This window comes from Eretmochelys imbricata, chromosome 16 (assembly GCF_965152235.1).
Source record: "Eretmochelys imbricata isolate rEreImb1 chromosome 16, rEreImb1.hap1, whole genome shotgun sequence".
Taxonomy (NCBI): Eukaryota; Metazoa; Chordata; order Testudines; family Cheloniidae; genus Eretmochelys; species Eretmochelys imbricata.
In genome coordinates this window covers 25689418-25713569 of record NC_135587.1, presented here as the reverse complement: position 1 = coordinate 25713569, position 24152 = coordinate 25689418, and the positions used below count along the sequence as shown (strand labels likewise).

General features: G+C 42.6%; 1 protein-coding gene across 6 annotated transcripts in view; it reads right to left on the bottom strand.

Annotated features, from left to right (window-relative positions):
- Positions 1-6165: 6165 nt before the first annotated feature.
- Positions 6166-24152, bottom strand: part of GAPVD1 (GTPase activating protein and VPS9 domains 1) — a 63757-nt gene continuing 45770 nt past the window's right edge. For 4 of the 6 annotated variants that reach the window (XM_077836056.1, XM_077836059.1, XM_077836058.1 and 1 more), the window contains 15 exons: positions 23331-23465; positions 22535-22654; positions 21866-21943; positions 21318-21691; positions 20785-20872; positions 19638-19718; positions 19228-19350; positions 18513-18642; positions 16205-16314; positions 15420-15579; positions 14709-14896; positions 13416-13629; positions 12649-12721; positions 11058-11255; positions 6166-10331 (listed from right to left, as the gene is read on the bottom strand). In XM_077836056.1, the coding sequence (XP_077692182.1) occupies positions 10191-10331; positions 11058-11255; positions 12649-12721; positions 13416-13629; positions 14709-14896; positions 15420-15579; positions 16205-16314; positions 18513-18642; positions 19228-19350; positions 19638-19718; positions 20785-20872; positions 21318-21691; positions 21866-21943; positions 22535-22654; positions 23331-23465 (2213 nt within the window). In that variant the 3' untranslated portion in view covers positions 6166-10190. The remainder of the gene's footprint in view (positions 10332-11057; positions 11256-12648; positions 12722-13415; positions 13630-14708; positions 14897-15419; positions 15580-16204; positions 16315-18512; positions 18643-19227; positions 19351-19637; positions 19719-20784; positions 20873-21317; positions 21692-21865; positions 21944-22534; positions 22655-23330; positions 23466-24152) is intronic. The other 2 variants (XM_077836053.1, XM_077836054.1) reach the window with 2 other exon arrangements.

Genomic DNA, 24152 nt, shown 5'->3' with positions numbered 1-24152 from the left:
TAGAAGCATTGAGCCTTGCGGGGCATGGGGAGGGGAGAGGGGCAGTCAGAGATTGTGGGACAAATGCATTCGCCGGATGCTTCTACCAGAACGGTCTCTGGAGGGAGTTGAGTGGGTGATGCACCGTGCTTCTCCTCTGGCACATGCTCCCATCTGGACCGGGCGGCTAGGGGCTCAGCTGTTATCAGCCAGGCAGGGGCTCGGGCCAGTTCCTAGCGGGAGCTGCCAGGTGCCCTGGGGGTGGAAGGGCCTTGGGGGATGAGCATGGGGCTCTCAGCCACTAGATGTCAGCCTTGGAAAGGGAACAAGAGAGGCCAGCCAGGGCTTGCAGCCAGGGGCTGCCTGCCAGCATCTCCCCTCCCCCGCCCAGAGTCAGGCAGGTGCAATGCTCCCTTGCCGCAGGCTATCAGCACACGATGCTCTCGTGGTGGGTGCAGGGCCTCCTCTGCAGAGGGCCCCTCGCTGCTCCGGTCCCCTCCTCACCTGGGGCCGGGGGCAGTGCCAGACAGGCAGCATGGCGCTGAATGGGCCCAGTGCATGGCAGGCTTTGGCTCACTGCACTGCCTGGTGTGGCCATGTCGGAGCCAGGCTCTGGCTGGGCTCTGGAGCCGGAGGACAGAGGCAGGGCTGGTGCAAGTCACTTGCCGGCTCTCGCCCAGCCAGATGAGGGGTGAAAAGGTCAGCCCGCCCTGTGCAGAGGCAGCTCCCCTTCCCAGCGCGCTGCCTTCTGGCTGGGATTTGCAGGTGTCCACAGGCTGCAGTCACAGGGCCGGAGAGGCCAGCTCACATGGAGAATATGGCACGGCTCTGTCAGCAGAATGGGTAAGTGACCCCTGCCTCCTCCAGGGCTCTAGGAACCCAGGGTGGGGCTCGGCCCCTTGGTCTGCGAGGCCGCTGGTAACTCAGTGCCATAGGGACACCCACAGTGAGGGGCCCTCCAGCCACCCAGAGGTGGGGCTGGCATGGCAGTGCCCTTTCCATGCCCACCCAGCTTCCCTTGCTCCCCAGAGCATGCTGGGATGAAGGACCCTGCCCTGGACCAAGACAGGAACTGCTGTGGCAAAGTGCCTGCCTGACGCTAAGGCCGGTGGCATAGGGGCTGTGCTCACATGCACTCCCTTGTAAGCACACACAAAGCCAGGAAATGTGGCTGTATTTTTCCTCCCAGCCATTGGGCTCCTCTCACTGCTCCGTCAGCCTGTTGGCCTTGAAGGTTGGTTTCCCGGTTAGGGAGGAAACCCAGACATGCTGCGCACGTAGCAGAAGCCAGGGGAACTCTATGCAGGGGCCAGATAAACCAGCTAAGAACTGGAGATGGCCGGGGAGCGTTGTCTAAGGGATCCGAGCTGTGGGGACTGGGAGTCAGGGCTCCTGGGCTGCATTCTTGGCTGTGGGAGGAGGTGGCGTCTAGTGGATTAAAGCAGGGGTGACTGGATTCCTGGGGCTTGGTCACAGGCCTGAGTTTTCTGCCCTGTAAAATGTCTATAAGAATCCTGGAGGGTGAGTTCATGCTTGGGGGTCCTCAGTGGAAACGCGAGAGGGCAAGACAAAGCTCTGTCCAGCGACAGCTGTGTCGTTAGGCCCGGGTGCCAGTCTCTGCTGTGTGCTGGGCTCTCATGAGTGGTCTGTTGCAGGATCCCACTCTGGGTGGCACCTGTCCTGGAGCAAGCAGCAACAATGAAGTGTGATAGGAGCAGGAGGCACCAGGCCTACAGACTCATCCGCCGGCGGCTGGTGAGAGGAAAGGAGGTGGGGAAGGAGCCCAGCCTTTTGCTTCAGGCTCCCCTCGAAGAGAGGGGGCCTTGGGAGCGAAGGGGAGGCTAACGTAAACCTGGCTCTAGTGTTACATCGGGTACATGTTTACGTGGCACGTGTGCGGCGCAGTGGGCTTCCAGGGACTACAGAGCTGCATGGCTAGCTAGGGCATGGACAGTGGGTTTGCAATAAAGTAAAGGCAGCTTCCACTGGGCCTGAATTTACAGCACCGGTACCAGGGACGGTCCGCAGCCTTACGCTGTAGTGATTTCCATGATCTACATGTGGTGCTGAAGTTCATGGCAAAGAGGCATGTGATGGGGCCCTTTTCACATCTGCTTTGGGGAGGAAATGGTTGTGTACAATGCGCCCATTTTGTATTATCGTCCAGAGTAACCTGTCTGCTTGTATTTAAAGTGGGAAGGAGGAATAGGCCTGGAGAAAACAAAGTATCCAACTTACATTTACCCAAAGGAGCTGAAGAACTTAATGAGATCTGCCTTCCCAGCAGGGGTCTGCAACTATCCCGACCCAGGCCACAGCAAGGTACATGCCTGGAAAGCCCTTCCCTGCTGCATCGGGCAGCCTCTCTGAGGTCACAGCATTAGAGAGGGTTAATGATCAGAGAAAGGGAAGGGTTAAAGCTTCATCTCATGTTTCTGTGCTTGGGGCAGGATGCAGAAAGCTAATAAACCAGGGATGGTGAGTAAAAAAAACCTGCTTCTCATGCTTGCATCCATCCCAGCTCCCAAGTCAGGCAGGGAGGAACATCACCCTGTATTAATAATTTTCTGCCTGCACAGCCAATTAATTATTGGTGAGAAAGCACAGTGGCCACTCAGAGCAGGGGCTGAGGACGAATCAGTCTTGCAGTTTCTTGCAACAATCCAGGCCTGGATCTCCTAAGAGGGGATTCTAATGCCCTGGCAATTCTAGGCTAGTCATCCTGGCAGCCCACGTGCCTCTGCTCTGCAGTTGCAACAGGCAGGACCAGGCCTGTCAATTGCTTGGGGTGGGACTTGGCTCTCCACAGCAACCAGTGGGCTCCTAGTCCCTGGCTTTCCCTGAGCGACAGAGCTCAGGCCATCCACAGAAGAATCCCAGTTTGGCTCCAGAGTGAATCTCTTTCTGCTCTTCTTCGGCGTAAGGGGACTTTGCGCCCCACGCAGAAGTAAAGAGCTGCTCTGCATGCCCCTCCCTTGCAGCTGAGCCCGGCAAGGCAGCTGCCCTTCCAGTGTCTCTGTGAAGCCCTCCCTCCAGGGCACACTAGCTCTGCTCATGAGCTTCAGCTACAGCTGTTGGCAGCTCAGCTCCATGAGGCCTGATCCTGGCTCCTGCAGCTGCAGAGCAGAAAGCTCTATTATGGGAACCATGAGCCTGGCTGCAAGAGACCAGCATCCCAGCACAAAGACTCCCCGCCGGCCTGGCTCTCTTCCTTTGCTCTGCGGTAGCACTGTGGGCCCCTTCTTGTGCTTACGTGGGGTAAGACGGGAGCTTTGTGATTCTCCCCCGCCCAGCTAAACCATAAGCATCTAAGGGCATAACAGGGGGCCAGAGTCTCACTAGCGTAACTTGGCGCAGTTCACCCACTCCCATGGAGCCAGGCAGCATTGGTGTGGTTGTGTCGGTCCCAGGATATTAGAGACAGGGTGGAGGAGATGTAATATCTTTTGAGCTATCCCGGGCTCTTCCTGAAGCTTTATCTTCCTGAAGAAGAGCTCAGGGTAGCTCAAAAGCTTGTCTCTCTCCCCAAGAGAAGTTGGTCCAGTAAAAGATGTTACACCTCCCCCATCTTGTCTCTCTCCCACAGACCAGGAATTACAGCAGCTGGGGATCTGACCCAGAACAAGAGCACCCTTTGGTGTGTCAGAACCATGTTGTGGGACCTGTCCGCAGGTGGGGTGGGGGAGAACACACCTCTACCACTCACGCGGTGGGCTGTAACTTTCTGCATCGTCCTGTTTGAAGGTGGTACATGTGACGCTTGAAGACCTGCACCTGCTCGACCACCCTGAGGCAGGGAGCGCGCAGCCCTGTTTGCAATAGAACCTCCTCGGACAGCAGAGCATTTACTGGAACAGGATGGAATGAGGCAGCAGCAGGAGACACATGGTTAATCTCACCCTGCTTTGGCACCGTACCCCAGGAGTGATGTACATAGGGCTTCAGCTACACCCCTCCCCCCAAACAGTCCTCCCAACTCACTCCATTACAGCCAAGTCTCACTGGCAGGTCTCAAGCTCTCTCCCCAGGAGCCCACCCTACAAGCAAAAACACCTTTGTACCCACCTGCAGCCAGCCCACTTCCCCCAAAGGGCAAAATGCTGAGTTCATTCCCATTTCTCTTACCTGTCACTATGGCCCTGGCTTGATTTTTCACCCAGCTACTATTCCCCTCGTGAGATCTCCTACCAGAAGAAACCAGCACAGCTTGTGTCAGTCACTCCACCCTGGAAAGAGAGGTTCTTGACTGTCCCCAAAAGGTTTTGCAGACAAGTGTCAACAGAAGAGCTGTGTGGTGATGGGGGTGAATGCTTTTCCAGCAGCCCCAAGCCCTGGGAGCAAAATAGGCCCCATAGATGTACAGTAAACCCTTTCCCCTGACACAGGAGGTGAGGTAGGTATGAGGGAGAGCCTTAAGCTGTGAACACTCATTTCCATTGTCCTGGTCTAGGAATTGCCATTGGTACAGCTATGCTCTCAGGGGGTGTGAAAAGTCTACTCCCCTGAAAGACGTAGTTATACTGACCTAACCCCCAGTGTAGTCAGCACTAGGTCACTGGAAGAAATCTTCTGTTGACCTAGCTACTGCCTCTCAGAGAGATGGATTACTGACACTGATGAGAAACCCTCCCTGTGGCATAGGTAGCAGCCAAGTAGTGCATCCCTTTCCAGCCGTTACAGAGTGACCATGGGCAAGTCATTTCACCCTTCTGTGTTTGTTTCCTCAATCACAATTATCTGACAAAAGTGGTTCATGCTTTGAGAGCCTTATATGAAAAATGCTGGAGAAGTGCAGCACTAAGTATTCCCTACTCATTTCTGTTCTGACAGGAGGATGTGTTGTGAATTTCATTTTTGTTAATAAAGGCTTTATGAAACCAGATCTCTTACTGAGGCTGCTGTAAGTGGACAAAATGTGAACAAAATTAACTCCTGCTGAACTCTTTTCAGAAGCACATTTAAGCTAACGACTTCACTTTTGACATTAAATTATATTGCTGGGAAAATGTTCTCTGTAATGGACAAACACCTCTGCCCAGGAATGTGAAGACAGGCTGCAGAAGGGAGCCTGCTGGGGAGGCTTAGTTTCAGTTTGGTGCTGGGTGGAGGAATGCAGGGAACCACAAGGCTAGGGTCTAAGCTCCCTGCTCCCCAGAAGGACTTGACTGAGGGGTCCTAGTTGTACCCACAACCTCTGTTTTGGACTGTGTTCCTGTTGTCCAATAAACCTTCTGTTTTACTGGCTGGCTGAGAGTCTCAGTGAATCCCAGGAAGAGGGGTGCAGGGCCTGGACTCCCCCACACTCCGTGACAATTACCATGTAAATGTTTTCAGCTGCAAACCACAGCACTGTCTCATAATCCATAAGAGCTGCAGGATTCCTGCTGTATAAGATCTGGTGTTGGGCTGTTGCAAATTATTCCACTCTGCTAGTCAAATTAAATGGATAAGAACAGAGCCTAGCAAAATCTACCCTGTAGCGGCTAGATAATGTTAAATGAGGTTACTAGTAGATTAACCTGTTTAAAATAGTTCGTCTATTAATCTTTCAGGCAGCAGTATGTTAATCTGAACCATTTGTTATGGTCTTAAATTTTCAATAGGAGACATTTTTAAAAAGGAAAGAAAAACTGAAGTGACTTTAGTGCTTATGGACTTGAGAGTCATGGTGAATGAAATCCTCTATCCACTGATCAGGTATAGTACAGGTAACAAAGGTCTTCCTCCAGTGTGTCCTGCCCAGGTTACAGAGCCCTGTACTGGAGCCATCACCCGCACAGGGCTAGGAATGACTTCACTACAAACGTAGCTGATCCTTTGCTCCATGTGGAGATTGGCAACAGGGCCAATTAGCTTCAGTAGTGATGGTGGACCTTGTCAGAGTTGGAATGCAATACTATGCTCAGGACTGTACAAACAGTGATGTAGACCTCTGTCCATCACACTGCAGTGCAAGTCCCCAAACTCATTTCACACATGCCACCAACTGGCCACTTGGTAACTACCATCACTATTAACCAGTGCCCTAGAAGTGGAGAGCTCCTTTTCCTGGCACTGGGGTCTTGTTTCCTTTCTGCCCCTCCCCACACCACACCACACCCTTTGAGCTGTACATGTGTATAGATGGGAGGAGTCTACAGATGCAACATTACAGAACAGTGCTGAATTGAAAACAAAGTGCAAAAATTAGTGGAAACAAAGTTGTATATATTACAATAAAATAAGCTTCCATTGCTGGCTTCAGTGCCATTGCAGAATTATACAGAACATGACATGAATGTTACAATGCACAGACATGAAACCCAGTCACAGTTAAACTGCTCTCCTTTTTAATCAGTTTTTACAGAATGATATAATACATTAATAATCACAGTAGAGACAAGATGGGTTTCCTGTATACAAGATTGTGCAAGCTCATTAATTTAAATTTTTAAAGGCTTTACCAGTTTCAAGAGAGGCAGTACAAAGCTTTTAAATAGAGGTGAAGCACAATTAAAGGTACAGAACACACAATAGTAACTCAGCGATTAATTCTCAAGTAGTACAGGCTCAACCAAGCTATCAGCTGTTACCCAAATAAAAGGAGTACTTTCCCTTCCCAACAGTCCACCATGTTTTCTGCTGCTCCAGGTCTCCTGCCACACAGCTAGCCTAAGGCTGCTTTATTTATATGCCTCATAAATTACTAGACTTTAGACAAATATCTTCACTTTCATGCAGCTTTGAGAAGTGGGACTGCTCTTGACTGCTTCCCCTTTCTTAGCCTACTAATTTCCCTCTACGAACTATTCAGCATTAACATGGCAATGAAATCGCAAATTTCTGCTAGAATTTGGCTTCACAGAACATCAGCATTTTCAAACAAACAGTCTGATCCAACACTTGGTGTGCCCCACAAACTCACCTACAGTAAAGAGGATTGTGTTTGTGACTTCTTCCTAAAATTTATGGCAGTTACATTCAGTATTTGGTAGTACCAAAAAAAAAAAAAAAAAAAAAAATAGGCCATACATTGCAATTCTTCTTAAAGAACAAGCTTTAAAAAGATAAATGATCAGGGGTTAGAAGTAAAAGGGGATTCCCCTGCAGAAGAACGAACCAAGCCTCTTCCCTCCTGCTCCCCATCCCAACAGAGGAAAATAATGCCTTTGTAACATGTATGGGCCCAATCATATGAAATCACAGACAGGTGAGTACTCCTTACTCATATAGGCAGCACCCTGAACTTCAATAATTGGGCCTTGAGTCTGCATATATGATCTGCTATTAATAACCTCCACTCCCCACCTCCCAAAACATTTCTCAGTTCACCGTTAAATGGCTGAAGTAATTCTAACAGCAAGCACTGAAGTCATGAGTACTGATTCAATGCAATGTGTGCGCATGGCTGGTTGGAGCCTTTTGGCAAAACAGTTCTTTTACTGTTTGGTCCTTAATGTGCTTTCCCTCTTTATTTTCTTACTATTGCACAACAGAAAACTTAAAGTCATCTTCCTGTACATATAATTTAACATTTTAAAACAAAATCAGAACACTAGGAAAAAATAGAGACATACACTACCATAAGATTCCTAATTCTTTGGAAAGCCAAATTCTTTTACTACATTTATAACATTGTATAAAAGGCTTTTATAGCAGGTTAAAAAAGAAGCAACGGACCATTCTGCTGTGAAGATTCTCACCTACGTTGGGGTGTATACAAATATTAACCACTTTTAAAATAATTTTATTTAAAAAATTGTTCAAGTTCTTCAATAACTTTTCTATACAGAAAAGCAGTGAAGTGATACAAATGTGAAGAAAATGGTTTTTGCCAGGAGAAAGAACTTTCCAGTAAAGAGAATAAATCCTGAAGACCCGATCAAGCTGATCAACTCCTTTGTGTCCAGACGGCTCATAATTAAAAGGTAAGATGCATGATAACCATTGACTATCATTTGCTCCCCCTTAGACAGCTTATATGTTAAATATAAGAAAACAGTTTAGAATAAGACAGGTTTTAGAGACCAAATATTCTCTGTTACTAAAACCAAAAATTGCAGAATTAAGGGTACGTCAGTAGTTTGATATCAACACAGCAAATACTCAGTGATAATTTAACACAACAGAACGCTTCTGAATTGTGGTATAACAAATGTACATTGCTTTTAGATGTAATTCTGACTCTCTCTTAAAGGGCAATATTGTGCTTTGCTGCTGAATGTTATTGGTCAGGGCTGTGAATGCAATATATTAGCACCAAAAAACCATGACGACTACACAACTAGAGTATTACAATGCCATTCAGACTCAAGATCACAGTAAAGCAGACTACAGCAACTCCATTGCTACTAGAAAGTATTGCTGTACCCTGTAAGTCTATAATAGAGGAGAAAGACTATAAACAAAACTTAAAAAAAAAAAAATCTCACTTGAATCCCCATGATTTATTTAACATGATAAAAATGATATACTGAATTACACATTAACGATTAAGTCCTTGAAAACAAAGGTTTCTTTCACTGAATAATGCCTAGACGGGTAACACAGTCACATCTCAATTACTTAATACTGTACATAGATTGTTCTAATTTCAGTTAATGACTTTCAGAAGTAATAGTTACTTAGATTTTTATGGATTCCCTTTTTAAACAGCTCATGTGGCCTCTAACATGTGGTATGTTGGCCTTTTTAAGTACACAAAAAAAATCTTCAACCCATTTTTGAGCAGTGTTTAGAAATATAAACAGTTCTTCTATTTAAAGAAGGGATGCAAATTATGTCATTTCTTTTACTGCTCAAAGCCAGCAAATCTGGCTCACCTCACTGCCAGGAAAGTGATGGGCACTGGTAGGAAGAGGAGAGAGCGAGGAGTAATGCTGGCATCAAGGGGTTAAGCAGTGTGCCTTTTAAAAAATAAATTGATTGCAGTCCTTTTTTTAAGATAGATCTACAATGACAAAGGCCAGTGACCACTCACACGAGTATCAGAAATGGCTTGGGCCAGCTATGGGAATGCTACTATTTCACTCGTCAAGGAAGTGCACCTGCTCTTCTCGTAATTGTCAGTGTCAAAAGGGAGAGGGGGTGAGAGACATCTGCAAAGATTCCCTGAACTAATTTCATGATGTGTTTTATAAAGGACAATGTGGTACTTTAAAATATTTTATATGAATAGTAAAACCTGCACTGCTAGAGAAGATGATACAAAGAACACATAGTAAAAAAACATTCACTGAAACCCCTGGCATGTGTATTTAATGTGAATAATCAAAATATATATTACAGTTTCAGGTTCTGTAAGGAATTCTGTTTGGGGTTTGTACAGTATACACAGTATTTCAGATGAAAAATATTACAATAAGGTATATACTATTCCTTTTTATATTAGAACTTATCTATTGAAACTTACAGCCCCTCTCCTCTATAAATCCAAACTATTTATTTAAAACGCTCTAATTCCCAACCCCAAAATTTTAAACTTTCAAGTGAGAGCCCTGTGAATTGTAAATTCCAGTTTCAGAAAGTTCTGTAAACTTTATTAAAATTTTAATAAATATTTAGGTTTGCCCTTTTTAAATTTATCCTATTGAGGAAGTCATCTCATTACCCAATACAGTATGTCACAACCTGCTGTAGGAGAGAGAAACTGCTTGTTTGCTGGTTGAAAAGATAATGAGTCCAAAGATGACTGCAGTTTATTAAATATTCTATAATATATTTACATTGTCCTCAGGTTTTAATTTTACCATAGGTGAAGTACAATTAATAATTATGTCAACTGCTACAAATTTTCAGTGCAGCTGGTGTTTTCCTTACAAAAGGTGTATTAAGCTAGAAAGGCTCTGAAAAGTGCTTGCCATGATCTTTTTGGTTGGAAACAAAGAAAATGAATGAATTTACATCAACAGAAGTCTAAGGGAAAAATAGTGTCCGTGTGAAAGGGGCAGTGACAGCAGAGTTTCCTAAATGATTTTGAGGATCCACAATACCTGAAAAATGTGGTCCCTTTTTCCCGTGCTAATCTCTATCGGGGGAAAAGATGCAACCAAAACAGAGAGGAAAGAAAATCTGTTAAATTAATTAATCTGATTAGTAAAAAAATTTTTAAATGCTTCCACTTTGTACAATATTATACAAGGAAAGTATTTCTTCAGCCTTTGAAAGGGTTGATATACATTCTTACAGGCTCTCTGCTGCTAACAGTCTGTCTACATAGGTGCCCTTTCGGGTCACTTGCGATCATCAATGGTTTTAATAAATTCAACTGCTGCTGTGAACTGCATCCACCAGTAAGATTCTTCTCCAGTTAAACAGTTAGCATAGAAGCTACTAATGTACTGAACTGTGGACAACAAGCAGGGCGGGTTTGCCTGGGAGTGAAAAAGAAAAGGTACATGCCACAATTAAGTTTGAGACCGATGTTTTAAAGATAAGTGTTACAAATGTAACAGAACAGAAATGGAATGTTACGTATATAGCACCCCTCAGCCTAGGTTTTGAATATTACACACTGGTACAGCAATGACTGTACAGACAAATACAGATTCCACACTCAGCAGCAGCTCCTTGAGCACTGTGTGCAAGAACTGGCTTTGCTAAGGAGGCATGCTGACTAACGCACTAGGGTTAACACTTACTCTCTCCTGAAAGAGTCCCCAGGATCTTTAAAATTCCCTCCAGTCACCACTGACTTCCACAGGTACAAAGGACTCTGGTTTTATCAGCTCACACAGGTGAGAGCAGCCTCCAGTTCCTATTTCTTTTGAGTCAGCAAATGGGTGCAGAGTTCTGATGAGGAACCTGGCCCTAGGCAAGGCTGCTCTCAGTACCAGCTGAGCCATAGGCCAATGTTGAGGCACAGCACACTAGCTGATCGTTCTGATTATACGCAAATCTGGGAGTCAATGTCCCATCTGTGACTAACTTCCTGGTTCAAGTTGTGCCATACAGATGAAGTCTGCACTTTAAATCAGCTATACAGTCAACAGAATGCATAACATCTCTTCAGAGCATTTGATGGTTTACCACAAGAATTAAAGGAAAAACATACCTATATCTATCTATAAAGTATCTATGTTCTCTGATAGAAGACTCACCTTTATCAGAACAAACACCAAAACAGGAACAAAGTCATCTGCCCCAGGGACTGAATCTTCATTGGCCAAACTCAGCAGGTTCATGATGGTTGAACACATTCGCAGAATGCACTGCACTTTGTCCCGTGGGGTTTTGTAAGCACTGATTGTGCGGATTTCAGACTGTGCAGATGGCCATGGGGCCTCCCGGAGATACACCTAAAAAGAAGAAAAACATTTCCAATTCTAGTTAGCCCAAGCGATTAAGGATCTTCTGCAGTGCACTCTAATACTGGAGACTTAAAGGCGGGAGCAGCACACTGAGGAATGGGAAATGAAGGGACAACATCAATACAGTACACATGTATCAGGAAGCCTCCCTCATTCCACGTGTATAAAAACAACACTGATAAGAAGTAATATTAATGGTGTGACTCGCACACAATCAGCTTGTTCTGTTATTGATTTTCCCCAAGATAATGTTTCAGAAGAAGACCGAGACATGAGGTTCTAGCTTCCATATAAAATGATTTACTGACCCTCACCTGTTCAGAGTGCGGACCTTGAACTTAACTGGAAGCCAGGAATGTATGAGTTCTAGACCTGCCTCTGACAGGGACTTTTTCCTGCGACACTGGACTACTCACTTAACCTCGTTTTGTTTTCGTCTCCCTACCTGTATTATAGGGATAATAACTTCCTCCTCCTACGTGGGGGCGCTGTGAGGATTTACTGTTGTAAAGCAATTTGAGGAAGAAACATGCTGCATAAAGGGCGAAGTATTATCCAGGTTAAAAACCATTATGCTAGGACTAGTAGCTAAAATTCTGTGCTGTTGCACAGGTATAATTCTTAAAGTCCTGTGTGTAAAAAAGCTGAAAATAGCTGACAACTCAAAAATTAGATGGTAACAAACCACAAGTCCCAGTGATGATTGACGCTGGTGATATTCTAAACAAAATTAGCTCTCAGCCATTTGTGGCTATTTCCACTGCTCCACACTGACTCAACAAACATTCTAGGCTTCAGAGTGAGACCTAGACAGTGACAATCCTGGAATCTTATTAGGAAGATAAAGGAAGGCAGTATCAGCAGCCATGGGAAGATGAAGAATTATCTTCATTAGAGACACCCAAGGTTGGACTTGATATCTGTCCATCAGGGATTGCTTGGGAATAATAGAATTATCCCTGCATTGATGCAGGGATATAGATTACTAGGAGTACTTTCCAACCTAGGTAATACGAAGAGATTTTAGTTTACCTGGTGAATATAAACCACAACTACGATGTACATGAATCTTGAGCCCTTTACCTAAGCCACCTTTTTTTTCTTTAACAGAGTTACTGCTTGTCAGTTCAGGTGGGTTGGATATTGTTCTGGCATTTTTTTTAAACAAAGGACCCTTCATATTAGTTTAATATTAATCAGTGCACAAGTGACAAATGGTAAATACATCTTCAGACTTGTTTCATCAGTGGAGTATAACAACAGTATCACCCAGTGACAAGGAGTAAACTGTACAGCTACGTCGCCTGCTTTAGGAAGAGGAGAAGTGCTGTTATTTCCTCTAATTTTAAATACAAAAATAGAGAGAAGAAGCAGTTGTTACCTCTGGTATCTGAAGGGCTCGGTGGTTTGCAGTCACTACCTTAGACAACCTTTGGATATGCTCATGAAGGACCCTGAAAAAGAAGGGAACAAAAGTGAAGTGAGAAAAGAAGAGACACAGCCAAACAAATGTAGTTTTCATAGAAGAGGTAAAACCCACTTTTGGATTTCCCATGCAATAAGACAAGTTTATAAATTAGACCTATCTGAACGATACACTGCGACATAAGAGTGAACAACAGGAACACCATCTACAAATAGTAACCATGGTCAGGTTGCATTGGCCTCACTAACAGCAGGACTTGCCTTATGGTACACCAAATTCAATACCATGCTGGCTGCAGCAATCAAAAACCTGGTGCCTTTCAGAAGATGAAGAACCAGGAGGCACGTGGCCAACTACACCAAAACTGTAAATGGAGGGTGTGTGCCCTGACAAAGGTTTTAATTAGCCACTGTGGATCACAAAACTACAGGGGTTATCATCTAGTTCCTACATCATACAGTTAGGATTATTTTCCTCTGGTTTTAGTAGCTTGCTGTGACTGCAGATCTTTGCATAGGATGCTAAAGTAAAAACCTAAAATAGTTTCTCTCTCATACAGAAAACCCATTTAAAGTAAACAATTAATTAAGGCAAAACAAAGGGGTTGTGTGGTAAGGCTAGCTTCTCTGCCTAGGCAGTCAAGTTTGTTTCCTGGAAAGAGCAGTGCTTCTCCCTCTACAAACTGTGAGATAACTCAGGAACATCTAGTGTTGTTCACTTACTGGTCACGCAAAATGTCTCCATCCTGATTAGGGTAGAATGAGAGTTTGAAAATGCGATTCATCACACTGCGTTCTATGGCTAGCTGTGCATCCTGGAGCTGCTCTTCACTGGCATTTTGCCAGATGACATCCTGGGCCATGGCCCCATATAAAAACTGAAGAAAGTCTTCTACTTGGGCTGTTTTATCATCTGCTGCAGTGAGTTTCTGGAAATCTGAATACAAAGCAAAAGCAGGAAACTCAACTAAAAAGGCAAATTAAAGCAGTTTCCTATGGCACTTCCAGAAAGTAGAGCCAGAAACTGGTCAACGGTGGTAAGGATTCTTGATTGTAGCTTTGTGGGTCGGTGGGGGAGTATGGGGAGGAACAGGGTCATTCCAATGAAGAAATTAGAAAAAAGTAGAGAATACATTTTGCAGACTGTGTGGTCTAAGCACTCTGGTTGGTACTGCACTACTCACTTCATCTGAGGCCCTGAGCAAGTTATCTAATTCTCATGACTCACCCCTTCCCCCCCCAAATATTGATACTTGTCTACCTCCCTCACTGGGCACTAGGAAGAGGAACAGTGCTAAGTATAATTACTGTAAAGGTCACCAACAGGGACCAATAGCATTAAGGCTGCCAGACATTATCACTAGGAAGGGAGGAGATTAAGAAAGCCCACGTGTACCATTTTCCAGTCTTGTATTTGATTAAATATGCATTGTTACTATAGTCATATTCATGTAACAAAACATATACTAAAATACAGGGCGTGCAATGCAGCCAAGGTAATGCAATGTAACAGGACCACTGGCCACCCCTCTCGGTTCCTCCCACTCAGGAAGCACAGCTATCAATTCCACCCCCCTGCAGCCACCATTGCTAGTTCTTCTCTCCAGCCTAGCAGCTCAGACGTTCTTTCAGGACCAAATTTCTCCTTTCCGCTCAGTGAAAATGTTTATTAAGCTGCAGCACAGCAAAGCCCGAAACCATGGAGTGACTATGCATCGCTTTTTTCCTCCATCTTTCTCTGCTCAGATTACTTTCAGATTCTATATGTGGATAGATTTTTAAAAGCAGTTACTTTAAGGCAGTAGTTCTCTAGACTAAGGTGCCCTGTGTCAAGATGAATCCCATGTATAAGCTTTCCAAACACCAATTGTTCCCTGTATCCTCTGAGACGCAGTCAGACTTGGTTTCAACCAGTAAACAAATCTATTCTAGAAGTCTAACTTGAGGCACAGTCTATTTATTTTTAAATACTGAACACAAAAAGGTACAGATGACCCACATGCTACATTAAATTACCTTGAATGAATTCCCTTATCTTTTTTTCTTTGCTTTCCAGAAGTAACCTCACACAAACTGTGGTGAAATATCTGTTGGCCACTTCCTTATCACGTAGAACCCTCTGCAGGAGCCTTTCCAGATGGGCATGTGTGGTCTGCAGGCCTTGGCGACACCGAGTTAAATAAGCAATGTATGGAGCCCTTTTCCTAAAATTAAAAATGTTTCTCTCATTAGCGATTCCACAATAAAGACAGAAGTAGGACACTAGCTACCTAACCTGGTTACAGACTGACATGAGAGGAGTCCTCAACTCTCCTAGGTTTTATGGAAGAGCAAGTCCTGAATTCAAGCTACCGTACAACCTTCTGTTCAGTGCCTCAGCCTATGCAGTAAGACACAACTATCCAAATTCCACTGCTGGTTCACTGCCACCACAGCCCTCCTACTCCAAGAAGTGAGAGATTGCAGTGGAATCTAAATGCAGGTCTCCTGTACGCCAATGCAGAGCAGCACCCTCAGGCTGGCCTACCAACATTCTGACTGGAGTTTGTTACTAGTTGGGGGTGATTTAAGATTCAAGCCTTTTATGGTTCAATTCCCAGAAAGGAGAGAGAATTTTAGCATTTGGTGGGAAAGTGGAGATGTAAAAAGTTGTCTTTCGCTAAGCCAAGTTGGACACTTCCATCTGCACATGGCAACTGCTTAATAATGATACACAAAACAAATTACCTATAATCCTCTGCAATGGAGGCCAGCAGCTTTCGACATGTCCGGTTATCAAAGCGGCTTACACAGCGCATTGTCTCCTGCAGTTGGGCCATCAAATTCTTATCTTGGAGGTTAATAGCTTCAGCTAACTGAACTTTCAGGAAGCACACAATTTCGTTGTCTGACCAAAAACATGACAGAATTAGTATACTGCCTACATGGTTTTTTCCCCACAGACAGAAATGAGGTGGAAGAGTGCTTTTATCTGAGAGAGCTGCATGGAAAAGTTGGTGCACATAATACTTTCAAACCATTACACTTAGGTATGTTAAGTAATATCCAGCACTCGTGTTATTTTGATATACGTTTGCCACAATTATTTAGGAAGGGCCTTTAAATGCCCTAGATAAGAGATAAGTAAAGGAAAAACTGCAAGTAAAAAACTTAGAACTGCACATACATGTATTACATACATGCAAATGTACACATGTGCACACTTTTCTTAAGAAAAAAGCTGAGTTAATCTGAAAAGACACTAACTCATCTAGTGCATCCTTTCTCATTTTCCTACAGTTTCTCTGCAGCTCCGTTTTATAACGTTTTAACAGGAGGCTATTCCCTGGGAGACTCAGATTCTGCCTACACTACAACTTTGCCGAGGTACCTTGTTACAACATACTGGAAACTGGGATTTGACAGGTTGTCCCATATGTGGGGGAAGCATGCAAGAACATATGATGAGGGTAGGAGTAGGAAAAGCAATGCAAAATAGAGAAGTGTGTGTTTGTACATGTAAGAGGATATACCTTCAGGGTCGGTGTGATCTGGTAGGCCGTTTCTTGTCGAATGGGACAACATTGGGAAGGCAATGGAATCTGCTGAACAAAGAGCCAGTCTCAGTTTCTTCTTTGCATCCCTAAAGAGAACAAGTGTTACTTTCTCTAAATACAGTGTTGCTTAAAACACACTTGCAATGACAAGTATTTACATCTTTAAAATCTCCTAGAAACTTTTTACTGCAATCTTAACAGACTCAGATGGTAAAGATTTAATATTTTCAAATAGTGCCAACAGCACCAACGCTTTTGACGATACGCTAGTTCAGCTCTTCCAACAGAATGCTCTCATTCAACACTTAGCTTTGGAAAAGGTATCTTTCAGTAAGTACTGGAATACAACTTCATAAAACTTAGTCCAGACCTTGGTACTTTCAGAATCTTTACCAACTAAAGTTAATGACATCTTTTCAGTGAATTTCATGCTTGTGAAAGGTGTCCAGCTTAGCAACCCTGAAGACTGACATTCTCCTTCCATAACAGGCACAACATACAGACCTTATCACGCTGCTTTGGCAATGTTCCTCAACACTGATCTGGAGTGGCCTCCCACAATTCTCGGACTATGAACACTAATCTTTGGCCTTTCCACTGGGACTGTCAAGGTTGCTAATAATTGGCCAACTGAAGTGAAGCCCTACATTCAACTCACTGGCATTTCTGTTTGTCTGTAACCAGTAACTTTTTAACACTGCATTCAATCAATTCCCGAATTTCAGGAAACGTTTTAAGCATTAATGGACAGAATCCTTTTGATTTTGGTGAAAGATGGACAATTAGAGAAGCCTGATTTCACAAAGTCAGGCCCACACAATGCCCATTTGGTGCTGCAGGCAGAAGAATCTCTCTAGTGCTACTGCTGCCTACAGATATCACATGCAACAGCGACAGGCTGCTCTCTCTCACTGGGTGCACAGCTTGGCCTACATAAGCAACAGAGCATTTTCAGTTCCAAAGTGCCAGACATGTTTGTACCAAAAGTGCAGAACTGTATTGGAAAAGCTGCAGCTGACACATAAGAAAACAGTCCCTGCCCCAAAGAACTTACAATACAGGATGCTCTAATTATTTAGGCATAAGTCCACAAATAACTGGACCAATACCAAAAAATCATGTAGTTTACTGAAGCAATATTGGTAGTAACTACTTTCAGTTACTATTAAGCAGGGCTGAATTCAAAGCAATGACCTAGAAGCCATAGATAAAATATACCAGTACCAACCCCCTGAGCAATCCAGATACCTTGTGTATATTAGCTAATGCATAGTTTAATGTATAATATTTAAGCATCTCTACATCAACCCTGTATTATATTAGGCATGCGGCCCAGATGTCTGGGATCTTATTAGGGAATTACCTTTCAGTGCTTTCTACCAACACAAACTAAATATCTTAATTCCTTTAGCAAACACGAATCCACATGAATATATACAATTCTGGGAGTTTTTTTAAGCGTCAGTCCTAAATGGTATATGCACAGTGACAGATGGAATCAATTGCTTCAGTCCAAAAGTTAAACAGGTTCATGAAAATAAGTATGAGACCCTTTATCACAGGAGGTTCAAATGCTAGAAGAAACTGGAGGTAGAACAAAAAGGAGAAACCTAGAATGCAGTAAAGCTGAATAAGAAAGATGATAGGTGAAAAAGGGCATATGGTTACATATGCTTGTAACATGATATAGCAGCAAAAAGCCAATGCAACTTTGGACTGCATTCGTGGAGGCATCACATCATGGGAAAGGCGTGTAGGTCCTTCTCTATACAGCTGTGGTGCAACTGCACCTGGGCAGGTGTATTCAGTTCTTAGGCCCCTAATTTCCAAAAAGAGACAGGAGGAAGTTCGGAGAACAACAGAAATGATCAGGGAGCTGGAAAGAAGGACAAAGAAGAGACCCAGAGAAAGAGAGAAGTTATTTGGCATACTAAAAAGTATAAGTGGGAGGAAAAGAGTGGGACTAAGCAGAGGGAAATATAGGTGGAACATCAGGAAAACCTTCTTGAGAGTGTGCTCCAACAGCCTGAAAAATACACTCAGTAGAAGTGGTGGAGATCCTATCATTTAACTACATATTTTAAACTACACTGGACAAAACATCTGGAAGTGTACAGTAAGAAACAATACTACTGGTCCCCAGGAGACTAATTCTTTTCCATTATTAAGATTTAGGATATCTACAGTATATATCATGATTTCTCTGCAGATCAACCACATAGCTTCAGCTTTTGTGTTAATCCAACACCAAAATCAAAGTTACACACACAAATATTACGTTTACCTGTAAGAGAAAGCAGAGTCTTGTGGCTGTGCTACTTGACTTGCAGAATCTGGGAGGTCATCAGCTGACATATTCTGCAGGGCTTCATCACGTGGAGAGTCGTGTATACTTTCACCATCTCCAATTACCTCTAAGCAAACATTCCAACAGAGAATTCATAGAAAGGAACTTGACTGTCTAGTACTATATTGTTTATTTGCTTTTTCTCATTTTTAATTTCCAAGAAGATTTTTTAATTATATGGAAAAGAAACGTAAGTCAATCCGTCCATCCATCAAATAAATAAATAAAAAAGGAATTTTAGAGTAAATTAAAAAAAAATTCAAAAGATGTAATGTACAATTTGCTTTTAAAAGGAATCATATAATTCTGTTTTAGATCTCAATGTCCTCTTACTGTTTTCCAATTTTTCTAAAAAATTGCTAATATGAGATGCATAAGCTAACGACACTGAGAAATCCCAATTGATTCAAATCAAGGAGTTCTGGCCTTGGAGATTATCGCTTAGCTCCCACTATCAGCGTGGATGCAATTATAAATTAAACAAAAAGAGAAACCTCCTTGCTCCTTGCACTAGAGAGAGAGTATTAATACAGTTCAGGTGTTGGTACTACCATTTGACTAGAATATTTAAGAGGTGCTCAACATTACCACCAAGAGGTTTTCTGTTGCCCATTTTTTAATGTTGTAGCTGCAGCACTGGAAAAGTTCTTACCTGCACTTTCATAATTTACTATAGCTCCTTCGCTTGGGCTGGTTCGCTTAATAGCATTCCTGTATTTGTCCAGGATATCCTCTGCAGCCTGTGCCTGTGCACTTAGCCTGGGACTGGGATCATCTGAACAATGAGGAAAATATAACAGGAATTAGCTCCATGTGGTGCTGAGTTCAATGCTAAGTGTAAACAACACTGCATAACAAGTTTAAAACCCATTAAGTCTTCAGGGCAAGTACTGACTAACCACAATAACCTCCTCAGTTAGGAAGCTAATTTTGAATATTAAAATGTTCTCTCTATACTAGTATATACATTTCTGTAAAAGGTAATGTTTTGGCTCTTCCAGGAGAGCATTTGGGGTGCATAGTCTTAGTAAAGGAGCTCCAAGGGCAATATCATTTACAAACCTTGAAGTGTTGAGAATCTCTCAGACACAAAGTCATCTTTGTCTTTTTCTTGTTTTTCTTTTTTTCTAAATGGTATAGGAGCTGGAAATTACAGAAAGTCTGTATAAGACACATTATACATGGAGACAATACAGCATGGAATTACAAACTACATTTAGAAACTGTAAGAAACAGGAAGTTTAACATCAAATAAAGGCTCCATGAAGGGCATTTAGATGTGTAAGAAACTGCAAAAGTGATGTCTGAAGCTTCTCAGTAACACAAGTTCTCTTTAAATACAAAAGTTAATGACACCCAAGCCTGTGGGTTGAAACAGGAAGCCTATTGTGATCATATTACAAATTATGTCCTTAACAGCTACTAAACTAAGCCAGACAATCAGCACCCCCAAAAAGCATTGAAGCATAGTGCCTTCTGAGTTCAGTATTTTTCATTTACTGATTAGGAATTGAAACTGGCTAGTTTCACAAATTTACTCTAGCCATATGTCCACAGATCCAGAGTTATGCATTGATTATAGCGATGTCAATTGTTTCTGGCAACAACTTCCAATTAATGGTTCCTGATAAAAGTCACAATCCACTGTACAATACTAAAACTTGTAGAAAAACAAAATTCAGTTGTATAAAAGTATTTAAGTCCAATTCATTTAAGAAGAGTTTTCCCTCTGTAAACTGGGGACAATGCGGTTCTATTTTCACAAGGGTGTTGTGATGTTTAACATTTAGATAATATTTTATGTATGCAAAGTCTTAAATACTAGAGATTATCTTTTAGACTGAATGTATACTTAATATCCTTTACTTCTAAAACAGTACCAATACCCATAAATTCAAAGACTCTTTTGTGATCTACTGGACAGATTGAATCATTTACAAGATCTCCAACTGTGCACTACCTGATTTTGTTAAGTAATTAGCATAACAATCTTGGATTAAAACAACATAGAAAGGGAAGACAGTACTGTGAGCCGGGACTGGTTGCAACCTTCATGTAGTCAACTACTCAGACTGACCATTTAATATATGATCTCACAGTAACTGGAGAGTTAGTCACAGAAGTTTTCCTACCAAAGTGCAGATTTATTGAAAGCAATGTGCAGCATTTCTAAAAGCGCCAAGAATGTGTAAATGTGAGACTCTGTTACCTTTGGGCATGGCAGAAACGAAACGCTTTCTCCACCAGGGTTTGTTCCTGTCAGATTTCTCATCATCACTATCTTTTCGTTCCTCAATCTATAGGGAAAGAGCTTTTTATTTCAATCTACACTATGCTGAAATCATTACATGATTTTGTAAAATGGAAGACTGAAAAATATTTTCTTGATTACCAACAACAGATCATCTCACATTACCTGCAAAACAGCACTACAACAGAGTAAAATAACCTGCTCCTGAAAGTTTAAGTCCTCCCTTGGAGGGGTGTTTATAAGTTTGAGTGTAACCCTTTGTTCTGGACTAAAAGTTGGTCTACAACAATCCAAGAAAATCTCTTACATCTTAGCTTTGACTTTTATAAGTCATACTACAGGCCACCTTTCAGAAGGTGCCAGAATTGCACTATGCTTCCCTAATTAATATATTTAATGCTAACAACACTAAACACACATTTCTACTCAAAAATGACGTGTAAGAAAAACAAACATGCAAAATCAGGTCAGCTTCATAACGAATGTCTTACCTCTCCTCTAGAGGAGTCTTTACTGGGGGATGATGAAGAGGACTGAGGTGCAACCACTGAAGCAGCTGCCCCAATGTTGGGTGTTTGTGTAGGAAGCTCCCTTTCTTCATTACCAGGCCGCCTGTTCCAGCCAGGATCACTCATAGGTCTCCGAACTGATGACACTATGTCAGAGCTTCTGCTGCGGACCAGTCTTTCTGGGTAGGAATGCCTTTGTTTGAACGCCTCCAAATCGGTTGGGATTAAGATGTGGGAGCCAAAATTTGGTAATCTGGCCTCATTACCTCCCATAGTCCCTTCCAAGATTGGGGGATCTGGTGGCGGATGAGCAGGTCTTGCATAGTGCACTTTAGGCCGAACCACTGCTGATACACCTGAAGCAATGAAACATTACATAATTGAACCAAACATTAGAATTATACCGTGGTGGTTATGTGTGGTGGTACAAGCATTTCTCAAATGGGTAAGATTTTTTCCCAGCTAAAATGGACAGCAGCCTTTGATGTATAGATCTTAAAAACAAGAATAGCCCATTCTTTACAATTTACCTTCGTGTGATGACAAAGGGTCAAACAATGCAAGCAAAGAGTCCGACTGAGAAGGGGGAGAAGTCAACTGACTGGCTCCTGAAACAATACAGAAAATGGGTCTGCATGTACCATGCACTATTCACGGCTTCTTAGCTAGAGTGCTGCACAATACAAATGCATTCACAGAGCTTATGAAACAGGCAGCATTTAGATCCTTTTACAATGTTAATGAATAGTTAACACACTTCAAAATGTACTGACAGGAAGGCACCTGAAAGCACTCACAGGACTGAACAGTCAAATTATTATAAAAACTTTAAAAAAAGAGAGCACAGCGAGGGGAGAGAGTCTCAAACGCAAAAGAGCAGTCAACCTAACTTAGTAGAATTAGATAAAGACTCAGATCTCAGACTCTGCAGTATGTCATCACCTCCTCTTTCTAGTCATAAGCATAAACACTTCTGATCAACGAATATGGAGAGAATATTTGTAAGCCGTTTCTCAAAAACCAGAAAATACATTTTCTAAATATAAGTGAACTTTTCTTCTACGCAGAATTTACCGCACTTTTTCTTACTGGCATGTAAAGTGTTAAAAGGTTTTACAGTCGCAAGTTTAACAATTCCTGATGAGCTCTCATCTAAGACACAGTATATTTTTCACTTACTATCCAAGGGCTTTACTTACCATGAGCTGTTTCATCCATATCAGGACTTGTCACAGAATCTTTCCCTCCAAAGTCAGAGCTACACTCAGACCTAAGGTCCTCGATCTTATTAGGAATATCCTCAGAGGTTGCACTAATACCTTACAAATAACAAAAGAAGGATCTGTGAGGATCTTTGAGACAAAAAGAATACAGAAATCAAAAACATTAAACTTTTTTGTGACAGCTGCAATGAGCTGAGGTGTTCTTGCTGCCAACTCCCAAACACTGAATTCAAGAGAAATGGCAGCTTGACATTCTGAGAGCCATGACTTTAGAATTTGTTCTGGTATACGGTTTTGTAACCTTTGGGTTCCATCTTTTTATTCCACTATTAAATGTACACAATATATTCTTTGATGCTATGACTGGCAATATAAAGGACCTTAAGACTGACAAATAATTTACACAAATCTATGACCGGAAATTTAAGGAAGATGCAGCAACAGAGATTACAGAGGTGTGCTACACAAAATGGGATGAAGATAAGCTGAAGGCAGGTGTCCATAGTGAAATGCAAGGAAATATTAGGCGATTTTTTAGATTCAGATACCCTATTGCAAGTCTCTGCTTCTGTACAAACAGATTCTCTGGATTTCACTCTATTTTTAGTAAGATGAAGAGTATGGTACTGCCACTCCGGAAATCAGAGTATGAGCACCAGACAAAAAAAATCCTTTTATGGATGAGAGTTAATATGATGAAACTAAGCACATGGCAAAACATACTGGTTATCATCTAACAAAGCAGAACTTGTTCCTGAAAATAAAAACACACCTGACACGACGCTGAGGCCTGGTGTACTGGGACGAGAACTGACCTCCCTCACATCTGTGTCATCAGAGGTGCTGCCCAGTCCAGAACAGCTTTCCAGCTCCTGCAGTCTTTCCTCCTGCTTTAGGTCTGGGGCCTCTAAATAGGAAATGGTGTGCATGCATTACTGCCGGCTGTTATATTCTCTTACAATTCACATGCAAAAAGGTGGTGTAGGGATTTAGATTTTAATGTAAAAAGAGAGTCTAGCTAACTTTGTGAAATGTACTCTGAAATGGCAACAAATAATTTGAGCTATTTCAGCTAATTCTACTTTGCTGTACTGCAGGCAAGACAATGCAGATAGTCCTTTATATCTGCAGGGGCATTTTGCTACATCTATTTTTACTCTAACAAAAACCAAAATTTGAATTATTGAGTTTCCTAGCCAGAGACTATGGAATCATATATTAAATGCTCATGAAAACATTGAAACTATGTAAAAATTCTGCCTAGAAAGATTCCCATAGTTCTACGATACTCCTTTTATTCTTAGTTTTTCCAGAAGACTAAACAGTCATCAAGCCATGCTAGATCCGCTCTCACATTATAATCTAGTCTTCTGGCTTACGTCTTCTATCCATCGTGGTAAGGTTAATGGAGTCACAAAGCTTAGCCTCTCCTGTGCATTAGAAATCCTTGTGCACTGCACCTAACTCACCCAAACGAATTAAAAACAAGACACACCACATCACATCTGCCATCCTCCTAGTCATTGCTCATCATACACCCTTCCCCCACCTTACAGCATACTACCCATCCAAAGAGAATGGCTACAAAACGGCT